Genomic DNA, 16,858 nt, shown 5'->3' on the forward strand with positions numbered 1-16,858 from the left:
TATTGGGTGTTCATCTATACAAATATATAATTAACCACCACAGCTGATAGATCTTCAGGAAAGCTGAATTTGTTTTATTGGAGTTGTACTGTGGAACAGGTCTTCCCCTGAACGGTGTGAAACACGCAGTCATACAAAAGTAAGAAAAGTACATAGTTTTCTAATATCTTTTCAGGTAGCACATTAAATTAAAATCCATCCACAGCATTCAAACTGTGATATATTTAATCACACCCTAGCGTTTCCATCATCATATTTCTTTAATGAACCCTTACTCCTTTATCTTTGTGCTCTCAGTTGTATGGCAACGCATATTCGGCATTTTTTTTTCTTGCGTGTTTGCAACAGATGAGAAACTCCATTCTCAATAAAACATAAAATCGGCAACTTGAAACAACCCAAGTTTTTATTTTTTTCCGATTTCTTAATGAAATTGATTTTACATACGATGCAAAGTTTTCTTTCTTATTTTATTATGATTTCCTGTTGGATTCTTTCACACCTAACTGCTCTAATGCTAAAGTGTTTGTTTTCTTCTTCTTCTGGCTGCTCCAGAAGAAGCAGCTTGAGGTTGACATATCAGATCACCTGCCAAAAATCACCCCTGACAGTCATCTACGCCCACCTCCTCGACTCTGCCTGTGCTCTCTTCCTCACCTCTCTTGTGCATTGTCTAATGGCTGTTGGTTTGCATGGTTGACCCGTTGTATTTAAACTTACCCATGCAACCTAACTACCTTCATTACCTGCAAGTGTTACAAAATAAATTCACTCCCATTACTTTAGCATTAAAAAAAAAAGTACCCACCCCCCTCAAACTGCATCTGTTTGGTGCTTTAAGCACCTGAGAGTTGCTCATCAGGTAGCTGCACAGCATGAAAACATACTTCCATCAGGGACACAAATAAAAATGCTGTGCACAAATGACATTACCTTTCAAAATATGACACCTGAAATTTTTCATATGATGAAATGTTGAGCTACAGTTTCACTTATGTAATAGGAGTAAAGGGCATAAGGGCAACATGGTTCAGCTAACATGTCTAAGGCTTATGTTTCTTGTACAACCGTGGCACATATTTGCAATGAATGAGCAAAGTGTTACTGCAGTGTTTAAGCTTTAGTAGTTAGTCCAGGTTGCATTCAATGGGTTTTGATTATGATCTACTGTCTTGTTTTTATCATTCTCTTTCCTTTTCAGGAGCATCATGCTCCTCTGTTTCTTGTGGATTTTCCTGCATTTTGAACCTGTGAAGACAGCACTTACATCACAGGATACAGTAGAAACAGAACACAAAAACAGCTCTTTGGTAGTTATTAGCAGAGGGAAGAAAGTTTGCGCTTGCATTTCAAACATTACAACTCACAGAGCCTCCCGGAATTTAAATCAGCAAATTTTCGGCTACCCAGCTTTTTTTATGTAAATAAAAAAAACTGCAGTAAACCCCTTAAACGCTTTTAAAAGAGGACTGCTGGTGTCCTTTCCACATCACTCACATGTCAAACAGCAAATATCCACAATGCTAAACTTCATCAGTAGAAAAATAGACATTGGCTAGGTATTCTTCTCCTCTACATTTAAAATATAGTTGGAAAATATCAATAATAAACAAAAACGGGCAGTTGGGAAACTGAGTGGATGGAAACTCTGCAGTCCGAAAGTTTAGGGATGCATTTCCTCTGTTTCTTCTTCTAGAGGGCATTCTTGATGAAATCCAGCCTTACTTGTTCAGGCACAGGAAGTGGTGTGGAATCACAGAGTGGTGCGCAGCAGCCGAATGGCTCGCTGGTAAAGCTGTTGGACAACTGACACCAGATTCCTAAAGGAGAAAAGACTGAGTTTGAAAAAAAAAAAAAACAGGATGGAGAGAGAATCGCTCCAAAATTTAGTCTAGATTCACTTCTTTAACACTACGTCGTACATACTGGTGACCTGTGCTGCTCTTTCAGATCTACCATCTGAACATCTGTGTGATTTTTAAATAGATATACAAATTGTCATGACCAGTGACCACTGATCAGTAGTCACGAGTACCATTCACAGAGAGTTGGCTGCAATCACACCATTGTAGGATGGTGAAAGATGTACCCTTTGGCCCCCTCCTCGATTCAGAGATGGTCTTTCCCTTTTCACGTAAATGGCCTCCTTGACTCCGCTCAAACCAGCGTTCCTCCCTGTCCAGGATGTGTACATCCTCACCACTGAAAGAGTGTCCACTGCCCTGTAGATGTAAATAGACTGCAGAGTCCTGGCCTGACGAGGTAGCTCTTCTGTGTTCTGCTATCCGCTTAGCCAGAGGTTGTTTGGTTTCCTCGATGTATAAAACACGGTTTACAATTTGCATATTAATTATCATGACACTGACCTCACAGTGCATTGCTAGTCAGTGGGCTGGTTTCAGTCATTATGCAAATAAGGTTGGAAACCTGCAGTCAGCAGAGACTGAAGAAGTCACTTGGATGAGTGACGAAACGTTTTCCTACTGAAACCGTCCAGATCAACAGAATCAACCTTTTGTGATTTCCTTACCTGGATGATTGAGCATAGTTGTTAACAAAATTCTAACGATACCATCTGAATGTCACAGATATTTAGACTCATCAGACCAGGCAACATTTTTCATCTTCTGCTGCTTCAAGATTCAAAGTGTTGTGCCTTTCGGGATGCTTTACAAACCTTTGTTGTGATGAGTAGTTATTCACGTTACTGTTGCCTCCCAATCAGCTTGTAGCAGTCTGGCCTTTTCCTCTAATGTCTGATATCAACAAGGCATTTACCCCTGCTTTTTCAGACCATTCTCTGTAAAGTCTAGACACGGTTTTGAGTTAAAATCCCAGTGGATCAGTAGTTTCTGAAATAGTCTGACAGCAGCAACCATATCATTCACCTTCAGAGTGACTTAAATCACCTTTTGTCTCCATTTTACTGTGCGCAGAATGCTGCTACTATGTGATTGGGCGATCACATATTTGCAGTGATGAGCAGTGAGTAAACAGTGAGTGTATGTTTTATGGATACTCACTGATGCAATCCTGCGGACCACCAAGCGTCTTTGTCTTTCCTTTGCCTTATTCCCCCCCTTCCTCTAGCAGTCCAGCATGAAGGCAGTTTATAGCTTAAGCAACTATTTTATTCAGACCCACAGTGGAGTGAAGATTACTTATTTACTTTTTTGTGTGTTTCTTTAGAGATTAGTCTGGATTAGAAACTGAGCCTACAGCTTAGCTGCTTCTAGCACAGGCTATAAAGGGTGAATCAAAGATTAAGCAAAATCCTTTGACATAATGATTAATATGTAAAGCTTGAACCTTAATTGCATTCCTCTTCCTCATTTCCTGTCATTTAGCTACTGTCTGGTTGTTGTAAAGCCATAAACATGATTAAAAACAGTGTTTAAAAATATACATATGAGGTTACTCCGCTGTTTTTCATCTATATCAGGGGTCAGCAACCTTTAACACCCAAAGAGCCATTTGGACCCGATTTCCACGCAAAAGAAAACACTGGGAGCCGCAAATACTTTTTGACATCTAAAATGAAGATAACACTGTATATATTGTTTTTTTACCTTTATGCTTTGTGTAAACAATTAAGGTGTGTTGCTTAAATCCATGAAGTACAGAGAAAATTACATTTTATTTATGTAATTAACACATTTTGAACTCTTAAAGAAATCTAACAAAAGGAAAGACACCCAGCTGAACTAAAATGATCCATGTAGGAAACAAAAACTGTTGTGAGCCGCCACCCTTATATCGCCTTTGGGCTTTTGGAGCCTTGACTTGACTTTTAAAAAAATGATTGGGAATAATTAGCACAGACGTTAAGGCGCCTTGTCGCCTTAACGTCTGTGTTATCTATGCTGTTGTGTTGGTATGTATTGGGCTGTGCGCTTTAACACCGGCTGTATATATACCGGCTGTAAATATGCTCTCTCTGTATAGAGAGAGCATATTTCTCCTGTTTTGGCTTCCCTTCATTGGCTTCCTGTTAAATCCAGAATTGAATTCAAAATCCTGCTCCTCACATACAAGGTCTTAAATAATCAGGCCCCATCTTATCTTAATGACCTTGTAGTACCATATCACCCTATTAGAGCACTTCGCTCTCGCTCTGCAGGCCTACTTGTTGTTCCTAGAGTATTTAAAAGTAGAATGGGAGGCAGAGCCTTCAGTTTTCAGGCCCCTCTTCTGTGGAACCAGCTTCAGTTTGGATTCGGGAGACAGACACTATCTCTACTTTCAAGATTAGGCTTAAAACTTTCCTTTTTGCTAAAGCATATAGTTAGGGCTGGACCAGGTGACCCTGAATCCTCCCTTAGTTATGCTGCAATAGACGTAGGCTGGGGGATTCCCATGATGCATTGAGTTTTTCCTTTCCAGTCACCTTTCTCACTCACTATGTGATTAAAGACCTCTCTGCATTGAATCATATCTGTTATTAACCTCTGTCTCTCTTCCACAGCATGTCTTTATCCTGTCTTCCTTCTCTCACCCCAACCGGTCGCAGCAGATGGCCGCCCCTCCCTGAGCCTGGTTCTGCCGGAGGTTTCTTCCTGTTAAAAGGGAGTTTTTCCTTCCCACTGTCGCCAAAGTGCTTGCTCATAGGGGGTCATATGATTGTTGGGTTTTTCTCTGTATCTATGAAGCGCCTTGAGGCGACTTTTGTTGTGATTTGGCGCTATATAAATAAAATTGAATTGAATAAGCTACAGCCGGCTGTGTGCGTACAGCAACCGTGTGTGAAAAGTGGTCAATAAAGAGATGCTGAAAAGCATGTTCATGCAAACATCGTCGGGTCTGCCGTGGTATGTTTACAATGGGACTTCTGCTCCTGAACCTCTGCGCACAGCGTCTGCAAATCGGGGCTGTACGAAGTCACTTTCATCTTTACGCAGGACTGTAAGCTGTCGTCTGTGAGGCGTGAGCGGTGTTTGTTTTTTTAACATAGTTCACGGTGGAGAACAGCTGCTGACATAATGTGGATCCGAAGATCCATAACTGGCCTACCTGGGGTTGAAAGTCTCGATAAATGCACGGCGTTTCGGTGGGTATATCGGCTTCCGCAAGTGTGACGCTTATTTTGAGCGGTCAAAAAAAATAATAGAATATAATTTTATATTTATATTTCAATATCACAATAATCTTCCAATTTAGAAGTACAAGTTAAAAAAGTATTAACATAAATAAAATACACTTCGGCTACTTACTTAAAAAAAAATAATTTATTTTCCCAAACCACGCAGAGCCGCACTAAAAGGACTAAAGAGCTGCATGCGGCTCCAGAGCCACAGGTTGCCGACCCCTGATCTATATGAAAACGCAGTCTTACCGAGCTCCGGCAGAGAAGCAGTTGTTGCGGTTTGGATGGAGGCAGAAGAGCGAGGCCACGCAGTAAACACAGCACAACAACATGGACAGCAGGCGCCTCTTTAAAGACATCTTCAGTCTGGCAAAACACAGAAGCAACAGGTAACACTTGAAAACTTGGCATTCTCCTCCAATATGCTGTTTACACACGGGGTTAAAAATTGCAACAAAAAAAGTAACATTATTATTATTATTACATTATAAAGTGTTTCTTCTTTAGAGACTAAGCTTGTAAAACCTGTTCAAATATCTAATCTTGAATGCTACATTCTATAATTCATTCACATATTAAATGATGGAGGGAGTGTGAAAAAATATATGTGACAAATGTTATATCATGAGCTGAATGCAGGAATTCAAAGTCTACTGAAGGTCACACTGTTGTGTATTAGCCCAAAATCCCCTGTCCTCCGTCATCCTGACAGCATCACTTACACAACACCATCCTAACCTTAAGAGTTGTTCTCAGAAGAAATCTTTACTGACAGACTGATATTCCAAAATTTAGAAAATCCTTGCTTTGGTTGAAAACAAAAAAAACTCTGAAACTCCTTCAAATCAAACCCCAGATGGAGAAAATCCCTCGCTGTGACTGTAGGAGTATAAACACAATCAGAGCTCCCTGGGCGGGAGGGCTGCTGGGCACTGGGCACAATTACTGCTGACCCACGCTTTGTTTTGAACGGTCCTGAAAGGTCTAGCAGGAGTGAATAACATTCTCACATTGTGTGTGTGTTGGAGCTATTTTAGAGTGTTGAGAGGGAGGGTTGCATGTGATAAAAGAGAGATTCTTTCCCCTCAGGTTGCTGTGGACTAAGCTAGTTGAACCTGTGTCCTGCTGGTGTGGGCTCACAGACGAGGTGTGACAGCAATCAGGCTGGACTGACATATTCAAATCAGGTTTTGCAGAGTACATATAAATAGTTTTACAGGACTCCTGTCCTGATCCCTCTGTTAGCTTCATTTGTCATGTATAACATGAGACTGTTCACACTGGACATATGGAAGTTGTAAGATGATGATTTTAGAATCACTGATTTGTCGGCCTTGGAAGTATCAACAGAGGCTTTTGAGGATAACAAAACAGTATAGACCCAGTGATTGTGTCACATTAGGAACTCTGCACTGCTATTGGTTCTCTGTTCTGATCCTGCAGGAGGTTTGCAACTGTGTCTACAGGCTCTTATGTCTGTCACATGTACTTAGTGTAAATATGCGCTCATCTGTGAAGAGAACAAGGTGCCAGTGGCACACCTGCCAGTTCTGGTGTTCTCTGGTTGATGCCAGACAAGCTGCTCACAGACCAGTATGATGCAAAGGTCCCGCTAAAGGATGCTGGGACCACAAGCCAAGCTTATGCAGTTAGTTTCCTACAGTTTGGTTAGAAACATTCCCATGAGTAGCCCACTGCCGGTCATTTTGTAGGCCTCTGACAGTGTGCCTATGTTCTTCCTTGCACATAAGAGCAGATATGGGTCTAGGCCTAGCCTTGTTGCCTTGTGTATTTATTGTTTGAGTCTCCCCTTTCTCTTTGTTTTTACTGTGTATGCCCTTGTTTTCTCTTCCTTGATCCCACAATTTAATTCTTTCTTGCCCCATTCCCATCTTTTTCTTAGACTTTGTTTATTTTCTCTTTTGTCATCAATAACGTGCCTTTTTTCATTAAAACTGTCTGAAACTCATTGCCTGCTATACAATGACGAGGCCACTAGCAAAAAGCAAAATTAGAAAGAAAAAAAAAATCACTAGGAATAAGAAAAGAGCAATGGTCTTTGGTCACTGCTTGTGAAACCATTCCCCCTTTTGGGGGTTGGCTTCTTGTTGCTTCTGTGGCACACCTGTCATTAATTTCATTTACATTAAAAGCAGGTGAAGTGGATTCATACTGGTTTATGCTCCCTAGCTGGACAGATCCCTTTATCCCTGAAGCTTAACCAAACATTAATTTTCATCTTCCTGGATATGAATGTCAGCATGCAAATGTAACATGCAATAGATAAAACAGGAGCTTCAATAAAGAGGCCACAACAGATTGTAGGTTAACTGATTATAATTAATAAAATGTATATTAAACACTTAACTTTAAAACAGTAAGAGAAATGTTTCTTATTTCTTAATAGTTATCAAAGTCCTTTGTTTTCCAGCCCTCCAATAAACCAAACTAATAATCTGCAGAATGAAACCCAGCAGCAGTCTTCACACCTGCTGGCAATCAACCTACTTCTCAGTTTGTGCCTCTTATCTGATTGGCTGTTGCCTCCTGTCCGGTTCCCAGTTTTCCCAAGTCACAGCAACATTTTCCTGTTAGCAGAAAACACAGGGTACTCGTCAGTATAAAAGGAATTTGCTTAGTTTTGCAAAAACCATAAACAAAATCTGACTTAAAAAGTCTTTGGTGCTAAAGTTGTAAAAAATTGCAAGAAAAAGTAATAAAAATAGTTTGAGGTGTTACAAGACAGGCTGAATGTAAAACTCTGTACTAAAAATTTCATTGCAATCTATCCAACAGTCACCTTGTTGTAGTCTAGACCGAAGGGGTGGATGGATCAGTTGATGTAAATATTTCATTGCATGCACGGTACCCCCCCTTCATCCCACACCCCAAAAACATGCATGGCCCTTGGTGGACAAACAAAGAAGCAAATACTTGCATACTAGCAAATACTGCACAGTTGTGAAAAATAAACTATGGAGTCACTTTTTTTATTTTGATGTTTTCCCTCTCGAAAAAACTCTGTTGAGTAAGGTAAAAGCTCAAGTGGGGTGCTGTTTCTGGTGGCTGATAATATGTCAGTAATTGTTTTTTTGTTTTGGGTTTTTTTGCGTAAGGAGACAAGATTTATTCCATCCATATATTCTGGCACTGTCAGGGTTGGTTGAAGGAGGACTCAAATGCATGACTTTCTGAATGGAAAAATCGTGTTTACCATGAAAAGAAACTATGAAACAGTGCTAATAATCCACAGTGCATGCGTTCCTAATCTGGATGCCATGATTCTTCTCCTTGATACGTGGTGATGCTTTGTCCTCCTTGGTGCCTATGTACAACAGTGTGCTGCTCCCACCACACATTTCCGCAATCTACCTAGAAACAAGAGATGCCGCAGTGAGTACAGTCCCATCCACCGGCTGACAAAAAACACTCTAACCATTCCAACAGGAGATGAAAACACAGTGATATGAGTTTGAGAACTAACTGCATAACAATCCCAACTGCCACTCCACTGTTCTCTTAAGTAGGCCTCCTTGATTAGGCAGATCGTCAACAGGTGAGTGATTAATCCCAGGTGTGGCTGGCTCAAAGGCAGGAAACTCTACAGGCCTGGCGTTGCAGCAAAACTAACACACCACAACACACACACACAAACGTGTACACAGGGAAATGAGGGACCAGGAGCATATCACACCAACAAACACATGAACCTGACACATGACCAAAAATGACACATGAGCCCCTGACACACACGGAGATGCAGAGGCACATTGGCGACATAGATTATCCACTTCATTCCAATCAAGAAAACACTGATGCCCATCTTCTTTTTGTTTTTCAAGAACCTTTCAAATTTATTCTCTTCTATTAGGTAATAATATGTTCTGCATATTCGCTGAGACAGAGCGAAACGTAAAGCACAAGCAATGTATGAACAAAAGTGAGTGAATGCAGCTTAGTAAGGCATTTATGGAGACAGATAGGGGAGAAGAAGAAGAGGTAAAACCTGAACGTAACATGGAACAGGCTGTGCTAGTTTATCATCATGACACTGTGACTTGTCTAGTTTTTTGTTAAACATTATTTGTTTCTCAATAGTTTGAGTAATTCCTCTTAGGTTTGACCTCACAGGGAAAACAGAAAATGTATGTATAAATCTATGACTCTTTGAATCTTGGGAACAAAAGTACCATAAGATCACCCCATAAGGAGGAGATTGGGCTGAATGAATGTGAAAATAAATTTGCCTAACTTAACATTTAAGTTGCACTAATACATTTTCAATAAACAAAATGACTAATGAATGTAATTTGGACATATCATTGTACACTAAACCTTTCTATCCAGTCTTTCTATATATCTAAAAGCTCCTGCAAATTCTGATGCTAACTGCAAGTCTGCAGCTGAGTCACTTACACCTCTCGTCTCCAGAACTTTTAATGCGTACAGTGCCTGCTTTCAAAATCACTGCAATGTGAAAAATGAAGCATTATTTAATGAAAACTCTCATCAGCACATCTGAAAATATAGACTTATAATATATACTATATATATATAACTATTATATATATATATATATATATATATTATATATATTATATATATATATATATATATTAATGTATTCATATATGTGGTTACACTGAACTCAGCTGCAAACTTAAAAGTGATAACTTCTACACTTCTACACTCAAAAATATGATTCTGCACTCTCAATAAACATGCAGCAATAACTTTGATTAAACACAGCTGAAATATATAAAATCTAACGTTAATATATTTAAAAAATAATAATAATCATTAAGGAAATGTGCCTTTTTGGCAGTACTTTATTAAAAACATGAAGCCTGTTACACATTAAGCATGGGTAACAGGTAAACAGACTATGAAGCTAATCATTACCATATTTTGATAAGATTTGATCGCATTATAGTGATATTTTTCTTCAGCTGGATATAGCTGCCATTTGCAGGTTTTAGAAGCTGGTGTGATGCCAGGTACTGTTTGAAGTGTGTGCAGAGAGAAAGCATCATTAGTCTGATCTATTTGTGTGTGAATCCTAGTGGAAAATTGTCCCATCAAGCCAGATGTCTCTCCTGGGGACTCTGGAGCCAAAATAGGATGCTAGCCAGCAGGGTTGGAGTTCAACTAAGCCCATTCAGCACTGCACATTAGCTGCTTCTGCTTTTAATGTTACCGCGTCACAGGTAATGATCAACAGAAAGAACAACAGCTTAATTCTTAACACAAAAGTCTGAAAATGTGTCTCTTTTCAGCTCCGCTGTCACACGTCCCCGTGTTATTGCACTTCTGGACACTCAAACAATAAACCTGCAGTCCACAGGGCAAAATTTGCTTGGATACATGTGGTGATAATATGCTATCACAGTACTCTGAAAGGTAATATAATGTATGCTGCTGGCTTTTTTATGGAGGAGCAAACTGGATGAATCAACATAATCCAAACCATTGTTTTGCTTACATTTTAACTGAAAAGTAAATATCTACTTTATGTGGTTTGTTTTGTTTTATTAATATTGCTCACAGTTAATTTCCACATGTGCATCCTTTTACTCTCTGTAACACTATCACCAAAAGGGAAAAACACCCCAGGTGCTCAGCAAAACAACACATTCATTTATTAAAATAGGAAAGATATTTACCATTTTATGTGGTAGAAAGTTTCATTATAAATATGTTAGGAATATTAGCATTTTTACATACCTGTGATATCTATAGCTACAGTTAAATTGTTCAAATTTATGGGAACTTTTAAGGGTCTGTTTTAGGTGGAAGCTCGTTTCCTCTGCCAAAAAAACCCCAACCTTGTTTTTGTTTTTTGCACCTCATTTTTTCCCCTCAATATTGTCAAAATTACCTACACTGATTTACAGATGTTAAGCCCAAAATTTGTCTGGTAGATGCCCCAATAAATGTTTTCTTTTCCACCCATGAAAAGTTTCCATACTTTAAGATTTTGTTTCTGAAAAAGCGCTGTAGTAAAATAATAGTTATTTGATGTAACTCCAGTTCCGGCATGTGCTACAAAATGTAGCTGTTTGCTGTCACCAGAGGGCAGTGCCAAAAATATGTGCAACAACCAGTAATGTGTGTTCCTCTTGTTCATGTTTGGAAGTCATAGGCAGAGAACATCTGTATGAAACCAAGTCTTAGAAACTCTCTGCTTTTGGCAAGTGATTGAGCATTTAATTTAATTCCATTAATGTTTGTCCGGCTACAGGCCGTTGTATTAGTTATTTAGGTTGGCACCAAGTCTGGCTCCACTCCTCCAATAACCACAAGTAATAGTGAGCAATAGTACTAATACCCGAGCCAACAAATTTACAGAAGTACAGAAGTTTTAAACCTTAGCTTAGCTTTGACAAATGTGCTTCACAAGTAGCGATAAGGTGGGAAAGCACAGTTACTAGGATGTGTGTTTTTCCTTTAGTTGTTTTTTGCTATAAATAGTGATATATATAGTTTAAAGTTGAGTTAAAAGACTGTATTACACAGCCTCTTCTTACATGTTTCTCACAGTCGCAGAACTAAAAAGCTAAATCTTATTTGGTGGTTTACTATTATTAGTTACTCACCCACTGTAAATGATTTATGTCTTCCCTAAAAGGAAGCTTTAGTGCTAACCTGCCCTAGTTAAAAAAACAACCCTCTCGATTAAAGATGATAAATACAATAAAGTGATTATGAAAGTAGGAATCTTCCGGCATGGAAGAGAGAGAATGAGAGAAGAGGGGAAAGCTGGGACAAGGTTCAACCACAAAGAGGCAACAGCAGCAGCGGATGAGCAGTGAAGGGGATATATGTGCTCTCTACGATGGTGTGTGTGTGTGTCTGCAGACTGTGTGTGAGAGGGGAGGGGATAAGAGAGACCTGCTGATATTGTTGCATTTCTGTCCTCCTTCCATTAGTTGAAGGGATTTTAAGGATACAGCCGAGTTTGCCGAGATCCAATGGATGCTTTTCAGAACAAGCTAACTCTCTTAAAGTTCTTTACTGCAAGCTAGATTCATTTAATGGGGAATTGTTGAGAAGATTCTTCTGTTTGCGGTGATTGAACGCACGCTTCTTCAGTTTAGTCACATTTTTAGCCACTGGACTGAGTACTGTGATATCTGATGTTTCATTTGGTACGTTAAACAGCCTAAAAAAAAGTTCAAAACTTGTTTTTAAGGATCTTTGCGAATTTTTTTTTTTTTTTGCTAGATTCACGTTTTGTGTTTTGACGTACAATGACTGTAAGAGTTAAATCTCTGATTGTGATCACAACAATATTGGCCCATTGCAGCTATACACTGGCTTTGTGAATTTAACCGGACAAGCATACGTCTTAGCGCCTTTTAGGATGACTCCTGACAACATAGGCTCCAACCAACCCACAGTGACCTCCTTTGGCCACTCCCCTTGGGTGATGGGTATGATGCTCAGCGTCGCCTCTTCCCTCATCATCTCCACAAACCTGCTCGTGGCAGCTGCTTTACTTAAGCTACTCCTCAAGAAGTGTAGCCAGAGCTGGTGCTTTGTCCTCAACTTGGCACTCGCTGACAGTCTGGTTGGCGTAGCCATCACTGGCCTGGCCACAGAAGACCTCAGCAGGAATGTCAGTCTCGCTGATCGTCCCTCAAACACTACGCCTTCCACTGGCCAGGACAAGACCCGCTGCCTGCTGCGAATGGCATTTGTGATATCACCCTGCATAGCATCCATCATGTCCATGTTTCTCATCTCACTGGACCGCTATGCTGCCATCAAGATACCCCTGCGATACTCGCTGCTGTCTGGGAAGGGGACGGCAGCTGGAGCCTTGCTGGTTCTGTGGATCATTTCACTCACCATGGGATTCATGCCAGGTGAGAAACAGAAATGATCAATCAGTGTGTTGAAATATGCAGAGGACTGTGCTTTTATGTAATCTAAAGGCATATGTAAGAAGGGGCTATACAAGGTTTAGACTCTGGATTTGACCTAAGAGTTCAAATGCTCCTCTTTGAAATTTCTACCTGGAAAAGATTTAGTCACTGCTCCAAAACTGTAAGTTCAAATTATATACCACTGGGCTTTACGGATGAGAAACACAAATCTCATTTTACTTTGTATTCACCTCGAGAGTCCTCGAGGAAGGCTTTTTCAGGATGTTGCAGATCACATTGAGATTGCCTGTGTGTACTTTTGAGTGTGGCTTCCTTTTGACCGATAAGTTTCTATCATATGAGTATTCAGGGTGTTTTACTCCCGTAATGAGAGGCCTACAAGCATGCACGGTAAAATTTGAACAGCTGCAGTCCAGTGAGACAGATCATGTAACTCCATTGTTTCATTCCTCTCCAATGGCAAATCTAATAAGTGGCCTCTTGCAAGTGTTCCATTCATCTAAACTGCAAAAGCAACAAAAACTGATGTCACTGCTTAATATGAAACTCTCAGTCCAAGCTTTTGTTTCTGCATGTTCTCCTCGTGTCTTCTTCTTCTTCGGGCCTTTATGGTCGCCACAGTGGATCATCTCTCTGAATGTCCTCCATCACTACATCCATGAGCCTCCTCTGTAGCCTCCTCCTCCTTTCCTCCTGCACCACTGACCTTTCCTTACCACCTTCTCTTCCCAGAATTTCTCCTTAGCAGTCCTTTGCACTTCCTGATTCATTAACTCCTCCATCCATCATCCACTCTTTCATTCATCAGAAACGAGCCTTCTATTTTCTCAACACACTCTCTTTACTTGTTAGCAAGTTTATCTCTATTCTTAACCACATTAACCTGTTACACGTCCTTTGCAGCTTGATGAATCTCTCCAGAGAATCAATGGAAGCCATTTTTTTCCTTCCTTGAGGTCAAGTCTCAACTCATTTAAGCCTTTTACTTTCTTTTTTCCACCACTCTCTTTGCTTCTAATTCACCTGGTCTCCTGCACACACAACAGCACCAGAGGCAGTTATTAATCCAAGTCCTGACCGATTTGTGGAAATCTTATTCTGAATGATTTGCATGCTTGATTTGACCAAGATCTTATGCCCGATGCTCTTCCTGACACAACCCTCCACATTTACCCTGGCATGGGATCGGCACTGGGATTACACTGGCTTGTGACCTGGTTGTTTGTTCTCCTGGTGCGGTGCTAAGTACCTAATTTTTTAGTATGAGCCCTTAAATACTGTTTTTTTACCCATCTTTTAACACTGCTAGTGTTGTTTTGAACAGATAGCTTAAGGAATACCAATTAGATGAATGCCTAATTAAGGCCCTGGCTGGTGCGGACCTGCATGTAAGGGTTTGTACTGGCCAGATCAATCAACCTGATGCAAATACACAAAGTTAATGTGATGCAAAACCCTACCAAAGGCTTTTACATTCTATTGCATTACATTCAGCCGGCCTACGTTTGGAGGTAATGCACCAAGAAATGCAATTATGTGCTGTTAAAGGGAGAAAAAAAAGACTCAACAAATGTAGGCAATGCAGGGTTGAAGTATTTTTATAGAGGATACTTTTTCATAGAAAAAGTGCAGACTCATTGTACTGCACATATATTTTTCCCTTCAAAACAGTCACTATTTTCTTGGAGCCAGTGTAGTGTTGTCTCCAGGGTCAAGATACGCTGCAATACTATAAAAAGAAAGGAAATGAGTTATTACAGTCACCTTGTTATTTCTAAAATGTATGAAGTTTTTGCATTGTTTGATTTGTAATCTGAGCATATCAATATATAAAGAATATATTAAAAAAACACCTCATGTCCTCTTGTCCTCAGTTATGGTGCGGCAGCTGCAGGTGGAATCAAGCTATGATGGCTTCTGTGCCTTCTTCTCTGTGATTCACAATGTGGCCATCGTCATTTTCCTCAGCGTCGTCTTTTTCCCAGTGCTCGCCATCTTCATCTACATCTACCTGGATATCCTGAAGATCGCCAGCAACCACCAGAAGCAGATCTGCCGTGTCAGGCAAGCAAGCTCCTGGAACGGTGACCACCACAGGCAACACAGCCAGCATCAGCCTCACCATTCATATCTGAGGATCAGTTACTGGAGTCACGTCAAGGCCCTGAGGACGGTGGCGGTGCTCGTGGGCTGCTTCTTAGTCCTCTGGTGCCCCTTCTTTGTGGTGTCCATAGTGCACATTCTTTGTAAAAGCTGTGCTCTCAAAGCTGTGATTGAGAATCATATATGGCTGCTGGGACTCTCCAACTCACTAATCAACCCTATAGTGTATGCCATTTGGCAAAGGGAAGTGCGGCTGCAGTTGGTAGCCATGTTTTCCTGCATTGCAGGCAGCTCATTGGCAGCCAGAGCAACTGTCACAGAGAGAGGCGACCCACAACCAAATGTGCAGACTCAAGCCTCTGCTTCTAGAAGGGACACACTAAACCCTGCACTCTTGCAACCAATCACCAATGATGAAGCTCATGCAGGACCACAAACGGCCACAACAAGTCTGTGAAATAAACTGGGAAACTCGAGATATAGTACAAAAACACATGTGAATGATTCTCTGAGGGATAACGCATTGATTAATAGGCTTTGTAACCCCTGAAGTACATTATTATTATTATTATTATTATTATCACTAAATATGATGCTTTTTTTAAGTACCATATTTGCACCTCAGGCTTCAATGTGATTTCACCCAATTCCTTCAAGCCTGACTACAAACAGGCCACGGAGCTAATAAAGTTCAAGTCAAAACTTTTGCTTTCTTTGTTTGTCTAATTTAATTATTTGAATTATGCTATAGTTCTGATGCATATTTGATCTGCTTAATCTGTATAATATTTTGGCAGGGAAAAAAATAACAAATATCATCTGACAGTCAAGGGGAAATCAGGTTTATTATGTCATCTGTTTTAGCCATATATTTATTAGTTATGATAAATTATGAAAAACCAGGGTAATTCCTGAAATATTTAGGAGTGAGGCCAGTACTTCTCTTTGGTACTCCCTGTGCTGAATGACTGTAGGAGGGAGAAATGTGAGCACAACAACATTTATGTATAACTTGGATATTTATTCCGTTGCTCCATGTGAAACGAGGGGTCAGAGGTCAGTGATAGCAGGGGGCAGGAAGTTCAGTGCTTCAGTTCACAGACTTTGACGTGCACTCCTGATAAGTCTGGAGGGGTTCAGACCAGTCCCAAGATTAGAATGACTAGAATTACCGAATATTTACGCCCTTTATGCCCACTTACTGCAAGCCTGATATTCCACAGAGACTCACAGAGGACATTGTCTGTGTACAGCCTGGGGAAATCCCACAAGGACATGGGATGAGAAGCCTGTTAGAAAGTCAGTATACAAGTCTCTGGAATCTCCTGGCTCTCTATAAATGACTTTGATGTCACACCGTGGTTTGTGGAGCCATGTTTTTACTTTGATCATTTCTGCCAACATCCATGTCAGTTTCTTTAGCCAGAAGTGTTCATATTTAGATGACGGGGTGGAGTGCTAAGTTATCAGACTAACTGATAATTTGTCAAAATGCTGATAAAATACTGGAATTTCACTCACAAACTCTGGAGCACATCACAGTGGTCTGGTTAGGTCCTGGGTTCAAATCCACCATGTAGCTGGGGCCAATCTGTTTCGAGTTTGCATGCTTTCCTGTGCCTTAATAAGCTTCTTGAATTGGATGGGCAAAAGAAGGTGGATGGATGGTAAATGGCCTGTATTTGTATAGCGCTTTTCTAGTCCCTAAGGACCCCAAAGCGCTTTACACAACCTGTCATCCACCCATTCACACACACATTCACAAAGCTACATTGTAGCCACA

The 16,858-nt window shown here is 40.4% G+C and overlaps 1 protein-coding gene and 1 long non-coding RNA gene across 2 annotated transcripts; one reads left to right on the top strand and one right to left on the bottom strand.

Moving 5' to 3' along the window:
• Positions 1-84: 84 nt before the first annotated feature.
• Positions 85-5,997, bottom strand: LOC102297244. The gene is made up of 3 exons (XR_315404.3): positions 5,822-5,997; positions 5,333-5,449; positions 85-1,820 (listed from the first exon to the last, which is right to left on the bottom strand). It is a non-coding gene; the product is annotated as an uncharacterized LOC102297244 (long non-coding RNA).
• A 6,349-nt stretch (positions 5,998-12,346) lies between these two features.
• On the top strand, positions 12,347-15,745 carry LOC102296941 (glucose-dependent insulinotropic receptor). The gene is made up of 2 exons (XM_005915983.2): positions 12,347-12,951; positions 14,847-15,745. Exons 1-2 carry the CDS (start codon positions 12,447-12,449, stop codon positions 15,530-15,532), a joined length of 1,191 nt encoding a protein of 396 aa, XP_005916045.2. The 5' UTR covers positions 12,347-12,446; the 3' UTR covers positions 15,533-15,745.
• Positions 15,746-16,858: the final 1,113 nt, after the last annotated feature.

The sequence above is a fragment of the Haplochromis burtoni genome, unplaced genomic scaffold, assembly GCF_018398535.1.
Source record: "Haplochromis burtoni strain Fernald_Lab_line unplaced genomic scaffold, NCSU_Asbu1 Contig_17, whole genome shotgun sequence".
NCBI lineage: Eukaryota > Metazoa > Chordata > Actinopteri > Cichliformes > Cichlidae > Haplochromis > Haplochromis burtoni.